The 11662-nt window shown below is 46.4% G+C and overlaps 1 protein-coding gene across 1 annotated transcript in view; it reads right to left on the reverse strand.

Moving 5' to 3' along the window:
- ric8a (RIC8 guanine nucleotide exchange factor A) overlaps positions 1–11629 on the reverse strand; it is a 14528-nt gene extending 2899 nt beyond the window's left edge. The window contains exons 1-9 of the mRNA XM_017473731.3: positions 11370–11629; positions 7586–7633; positions 5273–5899; positions 5055–5149; positions 4554–4704; positions 3345–3440; positions 1078–1222; positions 817–961; positions 586–705 (exon numbers count right to left, since the gene is read on the reverse strand). Coding sequence (XP_017329220.1) covers positions 586–705; positions 817–961; positions 1078–1222; positions 3345–3440; positions 4554–4704; positions 5055–5149; positions 5273–5899; positions 7586–7633; positions 11370–11459 — 1517 coding nt within the window. The 5' untranslated portion in view covers positions 11460–11629. The remainder of the gene's footprint in view (positions 1–585; positions 706–816; positions 962–1077; positions 1223–3344; positions 3441–4553; positions 4705–5054; positions 5150–5272; positions 5900–7585; positions 7634–11369) is intronic.
- Positions 11630–11662: the final 33 nt, after the last annotated feature.

Here is an 11662-nt window from a genome sequence, read left to right on the forward strand (position 1 = left end):
TAACACATAAAACATTTATCCCTAAAACACTCAGCTTTCTTTTTAGTTTCATCTTCAAGCCTAATAACTACACTCTCAGGGGGGAAAGGGTTCTGCCCCTGCCCAAGGGTTCCTGACAGGTTCTATCTGGAGAACTGCAGGGTTCAGAATGGGAAATATTCAGAAATTGCAGTGAAACTAAGAGGACACGTGTGTAATTGTGAGAGGAATGTCAGTGTGGAATTTCTGCGACATTATGAGCATTACATTCAGTTAATAATATTGTTTTTAGCGAATATTAAGCCATTTATAGTGTTTTTTCCCCCCTCGTGTGACTGTTCACTGAGAAAACATCAGCCACGCCCCCTAGTGGCAAATGTACTGTACTTCACCAAACATCATTCATGGCATTGAAATTTAAATATTAATATTTAAAATGAATTTAATGTTACAGAACGAATTCAGTGCTGCTATGAGTATGAATGCATTTCATGTAGAAGTTCACTTCTTTATTCTAGAGGTGTTTTCAGAAAGTCGTATATAATTGGTGTAATAAGAACGCTAAAAGGATAGATAGATGGATGAGAAACAGACAGATGGCGTTACCTGGAGAGTTTGCCGAACATGCTGACGAGCTTCATGGCCTCGTACTCCTTCTGCTCCTCCGTCATTCCCTCCATCGGGTTCGGCTGATCTTCTTCCACTCGACCCGTTACAGGATTAATGCTAACACAGCACAAACACACACACTCTTCATCACACACACACACACACACACACACACACACACACACACACTGCGCTGGTGATGTGACACTGAGGGTGGGACACACTCACTGTGGCTTGGCCTCCCTGTACTCCTCCGTGTCGCTGTCCTCGTCCTCGGAGTAATGTCCCGGCTCCCAGCCGCCCCGCATCAGACCTCGAGCCGCCAGCAGGCCTGCAGCGTTCCCGTAACCGGTGTACTTAATGAAGCGGGACACTGAAACACACACACACACACACACACACACACACACACACACATACACAGGGGATCAAACCTCTCGTATCTCGTATATTCATTTAAATAAATAAATAAAGTGACCTCAGTCTCACCGCTCTCTTTACACAACACAAAGAGAAACTCCGCAGCGCAGGTCTTCACGTCCGTGTCGATGTGAGTCATCAGACGCACCAGTTTATTCCTCAGAGCGTTCCCCACCTCGGGCTTATTCTTCACATCACGCAGTGGGGGGAGAACCTGAACACACACACACACACACACACACACACACACACACACACACACAGATAAAGCGACACACAGTTGATTATTTTCCTCTAACGGCACGTCCCCAAGTGTTTTATTCCTCTTACACCACAGCACCTCCACAACTTTATATTTATTCAAGAGCGACACGTCATACGTTTGATCCATTTATAGTTTTATCTAATGTCACTTAAAGTCAGTTCCTGTTCTCGCTTACCTTACAGCAGCTATAAACACTCGCTCCCTCACCATCCCTCTCTCTATTCCCTCTCTCTATTCCCTCTCTCTATTCCCTCTCTCTATTCTCTCTCTATTCTCTCTCTCTATTCCCTCTCTCTATTCCCTCTCTCTATTCTCTCTCTCTATTCTCTCTCTATTCTCTCTCTATTCTCTCTCTCTATTCTCTCTCTCTATTCCCTCTCTATTCTCTCTCTCTATTCCCTCTCTATTCTCTCTCTCTATTCCCTCTCTCTATTCTCTCTCTCTATTCTCTCTCTATTCTCTCTCTCTATTCTCTCTCTCTATTCCCTCTCTCTATTCCCTCTCTCTATTCTCTCTCTCTATTCCCTCTCTATTCTCTCTCTCTATTCTCTCTCTCTATTCCCTCTCTCTATTCCCTCTCTCTATTCTCTCTCTCTATTCCCTCTCTATTCTCTCTCTCTATTCCCTCTCTATTCTCTCTCTCTATTCTCTCTCTCTATTCCCTCTCTCTATTCTCTCTCTCTATTCCCTCTCTATTCCCTCTCTCTATTCTCTCTCTCTATTCTCTCTCTATTCTCTCTCTATTCTCTCTCTCTATTCTCTCTCTCTATTCCCTCTCTATTCTCTCTCTCTATTCCCTCTCTATTCTCTCTCTCTATTCTCTCTCTCTATTCCCTCTCTCTATTCTCTCTCTCTATTCTCTCTCTATTCTCTCTCTCTATTCTCTCTCTCTATTCCCTCTCTCTATTCCCTCTCTCTATTCTCTCTCTCTATTCCCTCTCTATTCTCTCTCTCTATTCTCTCTCTCTATTCCCTCTCTCTATTCCCTCTCTCTATTCTCTCTCTCTATTCCCTCTCTATTCTCTCTCTCTATTCCCTCTCTATTCTCTCTCTCTATTCTCTCTCTCTATTCCCTCTCTCTATTCTCTCTCTCTATTCTCTCTCTATTCTCTCTCTCTATTCTCTCTCTCTATTCCCTCTCTCTATTCTCTCTCTCTATTCTCTCTCTATTTATTCTCTCTCTCTATTCCCTCTCTCTGTTCTCTCTCTCTATTCCCTCTCTCTATTCCCTCTCTCTATTCTCTCTCTCTATTCCCTCTCTCTATTCCCTCTCTTCTCTCTCTCTCTTCTCTCTCACTCTATTCCCTCTCTCTATTCCCTCTCTCTATTCTCTATCCTCTCTCTCTCTTCTCTCTCTATTCTCTCTCTCTATTCCCTCTCTCTATTCCCTCTCTCTATTCTCTCTCTATTCTCTCTCTCTATTCCCTCTCTCTATTCTCTCTCTCTATTCCCTCTCTCTATTCCCTCTCTCTATTCTCTCCCTATTCTCTCTCTCTATTCTCTCTCTCTATTCTCTCTCTCTATTCCCTCTCTCTATTCCCTCTCTCTATTCTCTCTCTCTATTCCCTCTCTCTATTCTCTCTCTCTATTCCCTCTCTCTCTATTCCCTCTCTCTATTCCCTCTCTCTCTATTCCCTCTCTCTATTCCCTCTCTCTCTATTCCCTCTCTCTATTCCCTCTCTCTCTATTCCCTCTCTCTATTCCCTCTCTCTCTATTCTCTCTCTCTATTCTCTCTCTCTATTCTCTCTCTCTCTCTTCACGTTAATAAAAGATGAATCACAGTGTGTGTGTCAGTGAGAAACAGTAGAGGAGTGTAAACTCTGTCCTGAAGATGTTGAAAACTGAAAGTTCCAGTTTTACCTCTGAGTGTTACACAGCGCTGACACTGGAGACTCCTTCCACACACGCTACATAAACATCTCCTTACAGAAAGCTTCACCACATCAACCATTATTTAAATCGGTTTATTATCAGTGGAGCGTGCGCTGTACACGTCCCCACGAACGAGCCGTTACTATAGAAACCATGACGTATTAGAACGATGTAAATGTTTTATTTTGTTTCTCTCACTTTCGTTCGGAGGAATTTGCGTGTCTCGCGGTGGATGCGAGCGCTCTCCGTCAGCAGGTTGAGACACGGCAGCAACGTCTCCTTCAGCTTATTCCCCTAAAACACAGCACAGAGAAAACCGGTGAACAGGTGTAAAGGGTGAACAGGTAAACAGGTGAAGAAGTGTAGTCCTTTGTTTTGAACACGAGCCCCAGCTGGAGCAGAAATCCCCACAGCGCTGCACCCGGTTACCAAAACACACACACACACACACACACACTCACACACACACACACACACACACTCACACACACACTCACACACACACTCACACACACACACACACACACACTCACACACACACACACACACACACACACACACTCACACACACACACACACACACACTCACACACACACACACACACACACACACACACACTCACACACACACACACACACACTCACACACACACACACACACACACTCACACACACACACACACACACTCACAAACACACACACACACACACTCACACACACACACACACACACACTCACACACACACACACACACACACACACACACTCACACACACACTCACACACACACACTCACACACACACTCACACACACACACACACACACACACACACACACACACACACTCACACACACACACTCACACACACACTCACACACACACACACACACACACTCACACACACACACACACACACACACACACTCACACACACACACACACACACACTCACACACACACACACACACACACTCACACACACACTCACACACACACACACACACACACTCACACACACACACACACACACACACACTCACACACACACACACACACACTCACACACACACACACACACACTCACACACACACACACACACACACACTCACACACACACACACACACACACACACACACACTCACACACACACACACACACACACACACTCACACACACACACACTCACACACTCACACACACACACACACACACACACACACTCACACACACACACACACACACACACACACACTCACACACACACACACACACACACACTCACACACACACACACACACACACTCACACACACTCACACACACACACACACACACACACACACTCACACACACTCACACACACACACACACTCACACACACACACACACACACACACACTCACTCTGTCCAGTCTTTTCTCCATGAACTCCAGAAGTTTGTTCACGGCGTCCATGTTCACGCCCATGTACTCGATGGAGCCGAGCTGCACTCTGGGCATCAGCAACACGTCCAAACACAGCAGAGGGAGATTCCCTAACAGGTTCACTGTGTGACTGCACACACACACACACACACACACACACACACACGGTTATCATACCATAGTATAGCATTTTAGGCACTAAATTGAGGAGATGAAATCGTAATTGTGTGTGTGTGTGTGTGTGTGTGTGTGTATGTGTGTGTGTGTGTGTGTGAGTGTGTGTGTGTGTGCAGGATGTAGGAGATTTTATTATACCCTACATAGTGAGCATATATAGCCAATAAGATGCTATTTGGGATTCAACCAAAATGAAAGATGAGGGATTTCAGAAGGATTCATGTGTTAGAAATGTAGCACACACACACACACACACACACACACACACACACACACACACACACACACACACACTTTACACACCTGTGGAACTCATCTGTGCGTTCCTCTCCCTCTGCTGTACTCATTAAACAGTGTCTCAGTATGGCTCCCAGGTGTCTGTATGTTGCCGCCTCCTCCTGCAACCATCACACACACACACACACACACACACACACACACACACACCTGTTTACATCATTACAAACAGACTAGTCGCATGACTACTAACATAAACGTGTCTCGACACGTGACTGTCACACCTCATCCACTTTGCGGCGTCCCGTATCGTACGTGACGTTGAAGAGGATCTTCAGGATCTCCATGGCTCGCTCCGTCTCACTCCTCCCGAGCGGTGGGAGATCGTTCGGCCCCTCCACGTCTGAGCGGGAAACCTCGTAGGCGTCGGTCCACCGCAGGCCGAGCGTGGCGTCGAGGGCGTCGGCCAGAATCCGAGCGCCCCTGAGCTCCCGGGCCAGCTGAGCCCTGACGTCTACACGCAGCGCCGTGAGCAGGAACGCCAGCCGCAGGTCGAAGAAGCGCACGTCCGAGCTCCACTGAGACTCGCGGCACTGTTTCAGACGCTCGACCACGCCCACCATGAGACCCAGGTGGGCGGCGGCTTCCTGTGCCTCGACGCTGTTCAGTATGATGTTGCAGATACACTTCAGCGCCTCCACGATCACGTCCAGGTCGGCGACTTGTGGCCCGAGTCCCTCTCCGGGTGCTAGTGCAGCGTGACGTGCGAGTGTGTGTATGGCGCGGCGGCTGGAGAACGGAGCCAGGCTGCTTTTATCACGCGACAGGATGCGGATGGTCTCCAGACACGCCAGTTTACACGACGGCTGGACGTCCCGATCCAGGAAGGACAGGAGAAGCTCTCCTAGACACTGAGGGAGAAAAGCATGCAAACAGGGACCCGTTTCAGAGTTCTAGCTTCAAGTCTTTCATCTGAGTTCAGCAGGAAGCAACACAATTCGAGCTATTCTTTATTTCTCCACTCTAGGGTCAGCACGTCTGCGTCACACCTCCGGGGCTGGGGGTTCGAATCCCGCCTCCACCCTGCGTGCGCAGAGTCTGCATGTTCTCCCCGTGCTCCGGGGGTTTCCTCCGGTTTCCTCCACACAGTCCAAAGACATGTTGTAGGCTGATTCTAAACTGGGCGTCGTGTGTGAACGTGTGTGTGACCGAGTCCTGCGACGGCTTGGACCCCCGTCCCGCCTCGTGCCCCGAGTCCCCTGGGATAGACTCCAGGCTCCCCGCGACCCCGTGTAGGACCAGCGCTACAGAAAATGGATGGACGGATCTCTCCACTCTAGAGCGGATGACGAGGTCTATATTCGAGAACACCAGAAATCTTTCAGGCTTCAGCTCCTTAAATCTGATCTACCTTCAAGAAAGGGACTTTCGAGGGCTCGTGTGAAGGGGCTTATCTAAGGGCTCAGCGGTAAAGCGAGCCTCGTGCGGCTTTTCATTACCACAAGTCCTTAATTTAGCTACAGAAAGAACAGCAGCAGCTCGATAAAGGACCTCGTTCGTGTGCAGAAGATCAGAGCCCTGTTTAAGGGCACTAGGACGCAGCGAGCTTCTCCTTATTGACGAGGTACTGAAGCAGACAGAAATAAAAGCAGATGTGGACTGTAGGAAATCATTTCCCCCGAGACGCTGAGGGAACAGGAACGTTAGCGAGATGTTTTCACTGGGATTAGCCTCGAGGCCTGGCACTGGTTATAAACTCTGACGCTTATATAAAAACACTAAAGGCAGCGTTTTTACAGCATGGCGCTGATGTGTTGCTAATCTGCTTTGCCATTAACTCGAGTCACGATCAGAACTGAGCCGTGAAGCGTGTTCGTTTAGGAATGGGATGTTTCCACGGCAACGCGAACAGCCACCAGATTGGCCATCAAAATGAGCGCTAGCTAACGGTTATGTGCTAAACGTGTAAAAGTCTTATATCGCAGTTTTGTAGGTGACCCCCCCTTCCTCCTCCTCCCCCCTTCTCCTCCTCCCCCTCCTCCTACTGCTCCTCCTCCTTCCCCTCCTCTTCCTCCTCCTGCTCCTCCTTCTCCCCCTCTCCTCCTCCTCCCCCCTCCTCCTCCCCCCCCCTCCTCCTCCTCCCCCTCCTCCTCCTCCTGCTCCTCCTCCCCTCCTCCTCCCCCTCTCTTCCTCCTCCTGCCCCTCCTCCTCCCCCTCCTCCTCCTCCTCCCACTCCTCCTCCCCCTCTCTTCCTCCTCCTGCCCTCCTCCTCCCCCTCCTCTTCCTCCTCCTCCTCCTCCTCCCTCCTCCTGCTCCTTCCCCTCCTCTTCGTCCAGCTCCTCCTCCTCCTGCTCCTCCTCCTCTTCCTCCTCCTCCTGCTCCTCCTCCACCCTCCTCCTCCTTCCCCTCCTCCTCCACCCCCCTCCTCTTCCTCCTCCTCCTCCTCCACCCTCCTCCTTCCCTTCCTTCTACTACATAAACATTTCTGTTTTGTAAAGCAGTGTTCACTTTAGAGACCGAGTTAATGAATTAATTTATTTGTGTGTGTGTGTGTGTGTGTGAGTGTGTGTGAGTGTGTGTGTGTGTGTGAGTGTTACCTCTCGGTCCTCCTGTTCCTCTGAGGGAAATGAGAAACACTGATTCTTCTGCAGAGACAAAAAGACACACAGCAGCGAGGAGATCAGTGAGTCTTCATTAGTTATATTTATTTATATGATTTATTTATGATTTCTATTTATGTTGTGTGTAACAATCTCTGTATTTAGACTAATAATTAAGCAAAATACTGCACGTGTGTGAAAATAAATTAAGAGAAAGATGCAACACAACATTATATACAGTGGATATAAAAAGTCTACACACCCTACACACACAAAGTGAGAGTTAAATCGTGTCAGAACCTTTTTCACCTTTATTGTGACATACTGCAATATATAAATATCACGTGATAAACACCCAGAGATGTTTTTGTCAAAAAAAAAAGAAAAAAGAAAAAAAAACCTTCCAATCCCCAGCTTGCGTAAGTAAACACACCCTTTTATAATGTGTCAGTGCTCAGACTCCACCAATCACATTCATACTCATGTTAAATACTAATTAGTGAACACCTGCCTTCAATTAAAGTGACTGATTAACACCAAATAAGTCCAGCTGGTCCTGTAAGATCTTGTTGGTAACATCGAACTGGAAAAGCCATGGCTCACAAAGAGCTTATAAAGCAGGTACGGGATTGTATTGTTGGAAAATATCAGGAGAGGGTTCGGAGGCATCGGATAGACCATGGAACACTGTAAAGACAATCGTCAACACGTGGAGAGAATACGGCACGACAGTGACACCACTAAGATCAGGACGTCCGTCTAAAACTGAAGAGAAGATCAGGAGAAACTGGTCAGGGAAGCTGCTGAGAGGCCTACAGCGAGATTAAAAGAACTGCAGTAATTTCTGGTAAGTACCGGTTGTTCCCTACACGTGACAACAATCTCCCGAATTCTTCATATCTCTGGGCTGTGGGGTAGGGGGCAGGACCGAAGCCTTTTAGAACCAAAAATACATTTAAAGAATCATCTGATCTCCCAAAACCACGGGGAATAACGTGTTCTGGTCTGATGAGACCAGAGTTGAACTTTTTGGCCGCAATACCAGAAGATGTGTTCGGCACAAAACCCCAGAACTTCACCACAAGAACAGTGTCCTCACGGTGAAGCACGGTGGTGGCAGCTCACACACCGGGGCTGTTCTTCTTCAGCTGGATCTGGAGCTTTAATCAGGGTGGAGGGAAAAATGAACCACTCCAAATACCAGACAATTCTGACGCAGAACCTTAAATCTTCTGCTGAAACACTTCAGATGAAGAGGAACTTCACCTTTCAGCGCGACAACGAGCCGAAGCAAACCTGCACATCAGAGGAACCGCTTCACCTGAACAAGATCAAGGTTGTGGAACGGTCCAGCCAGACTCCGGACCTAAATCCGATCAGAGATCTGTGATCTGACCTGAAGAGGGTTGTGTACAGGACACGCCCAGACAATCTGACAGAGTTAGAACGCTTTAATGAGGAACAACCGCAAAATATTACTACGTGCAGACGCTCCAAACTGATGGACTCTTACCCAAAAATACTGAACGCTGTGATCATCTCTAAAGCTGCTTCAGCGGACTGTTAGTTCAGGGGTGTGCAAACTTATGCAACCAGGTTATTGTACATTTTCTACTGATCATTTTCCCCCTGAAATGATTCTTACTGTTTTTCACATTATGTCACAAAAACCTGCTTTTCAGATGAACACGTGTTTAAATATAGTTTTATGTTTAATAGAGAGATAAATATCATATAGAGATAGATAATAGCTCATAGTTACTCTCACGTTATATTACATTACACTATTTTATAATAAAAGTGTTTGTGGTGTTTGATCGGAGGCCTGAACGCTGTTGTTGTTGTTGTTGTTTATTTCCTCCGTGGGATTGGGGATTAGAGTGCTCGGATATGTGCACTAATAAAGTGAGCTAAAGAGAAGAGAGAGAGAGAGAGGGAGAGAGTGAGGGAGAGGGGGGAGAGAGGGAGAGAGAGGGAGAGAAAGAGCGAGAGCGAGAGAGAGAGAGAGTGAGGGAGAGAGGGAGAGAGAGAGAGAGTGAGGGAGAGAGAGAGAGGGAGAGAGAGAGGGAGAGAGGGAGAGAGAGAGAGGGAGAGAGAGAGGAGTGTGTTTGTGTGTTTGTGTTTCTCTTTGCATCAACACGCCGTTAATGCAGCGGGAGATCATGAGATAATGAGATAATGAGATCATGAGATAATGAGATCATGAGATAATGAGATTAAAGCCGGGACATTTCTACCAGCATGAGTCTGGACATCATAATAATCCACTTTCTTCTGTTTATTATTAAATTAAATCATTACACAGTCACTGTAACAAACACACACACTGTCTCAGACACTTCATGGAAATAAGAACGAGTCTCAAAGTTTCAGCCAATAAATATTCATTAACACCACCTCCAGACTCTAGGCCACGCCCCCTTACCTGAGTCTGATGCTGAGGAAGAGAGTGATTTTCACTTTTCTCCTTTGGTAGGTCTATAGATTGTTACAGAGTGTGTTAGAAAACACATGAGATTTAATAAACACCGGTCACAAATAACAAGAGCGTTCACGGCACATTTACATTCAGCCACGCCCACAAAATTCCATAAAAGCTCACAGAGCCGAAAAAGAGAAAAATCTTCCGGTAATGCAGCTCAGCCACTGCAGCGTGTCATCACCACAGACACACACTAACTCCTCCTCCTTTCACAGGGCGCCATTACTTTTGTCCTGCCCGAGTGTCGTAGCTTATTTGTGTTCGTTTATTTTTTTTGTTTTGGAATCGCTTTCTGGGTTTGCCTAACTCCGCGCTCCGTCAGAACTGAAATAAATAAGAGACTGAAACTTGGCCTCCGGGACTTTAAGTGTGACGTCACTGCAGACCTTCTCTGGCTCCGCCTACTACACAGTTCTGACCAGTTCACCGAGGAGAAGCCTTTTACACACCCGAAATCAGCCCTGTCACAGCGCCGAACTGTCCTGTGCTGTTTTATGTCATGATGGTGATCGCTGCAGGCTGACGGACACTGACTTCTCATTCCCAGAGTCAATACGTTAACAGACATCATTTAAAAAATAGAAATAACGTATTATATCAACTTCTGAGGTGTCTAAAGTGCTGAATAAACCCCACAGTGTTAAACTCCTGCAGCCCGTTTCAGGAGTTCACAGATCTTTCCCCACGGTACTTCACTTTCTGTGTTCAGATTTCATCGGAATTAATATGATCACCAAAAAAAAAGGAAAAGACTAAATATGATGTGATTACAGAATCAAAGCTGAGAATAAGGAAAAAGTCTATAAACTCTCGAGATGGTATTATTTTGACAACAAAATATATTCATATCCACAATACACACTCTATACTTAGTGATTAATAAGAAAAACTTTTACTTTTAATATTTGTTGTTGTTGTTGTTTTTTGTTTTTTTGTTGTTTTACTTAAAGGTGTTCGTTTCCAGGCCTTATTTACTTGTTTATTGATTGCTTGCAGACCTGCACTTCATGTAAATCCTGAAAGATGTACACACTGAACACTGAATAATTTAAACAGTATAGATGTTAATACAGCACTGTAATTGTTTTACGTGCATTTATTAAATACTTCAGTTATAATTGAGTTATTAAATAATAAATCAGAAGCGATATGACATGCCAGGGTTAATGAGCTGTTTATTACAGGTATGAACACTGACTCAGTGCTGATTAAGTAAAAGAGAGAATAAAGGCAGAACACACAGAGCAGAGGGGATTTAAATCCTGAATATCAGCATCATCTCTCTCTCTCTATTTCTACCTCTTTATTGTAGATCTGCAGCGCGCGCAGTGCCGCTTCCTGCTCGCGCGTCTCCAGCGCCTCTATAATGGCGGATAAATCCATTTTCATCTCTGCTTTTTTCAGGATAAGAAACCAAAAATCACGCAGATCCGACACGGCCAGTAAATATCCTCATTAAGCCTCTGACTCACACATCCATCCTCAACATGATGCGATTAGAGACGGAGCTAGAACTCGCCGCAGAGGACTCTGGGAAATGTAGTGCTGGTCGTCCTTCGTCGTCGTCCGCCATTTTGGCCGAGCTTATTTAC

The sequence above is a fragment of the Ictalurus punctatus genome, chromosome 8, assembly GCF_001660625.3.
Source record: "Ictalurus punctatus breed USDA103 chromosome 8, Coco_2.0, whole genome shotgun sequence".
In the NCBI taxonomy this organism is placed as follows: domain Eukaryota; kingdom Metazoa; phylum Chordata; class Actinopteri; order Siluriformes; family Ictaluridae; genus Ictalurus; species Ictalurus punctatus.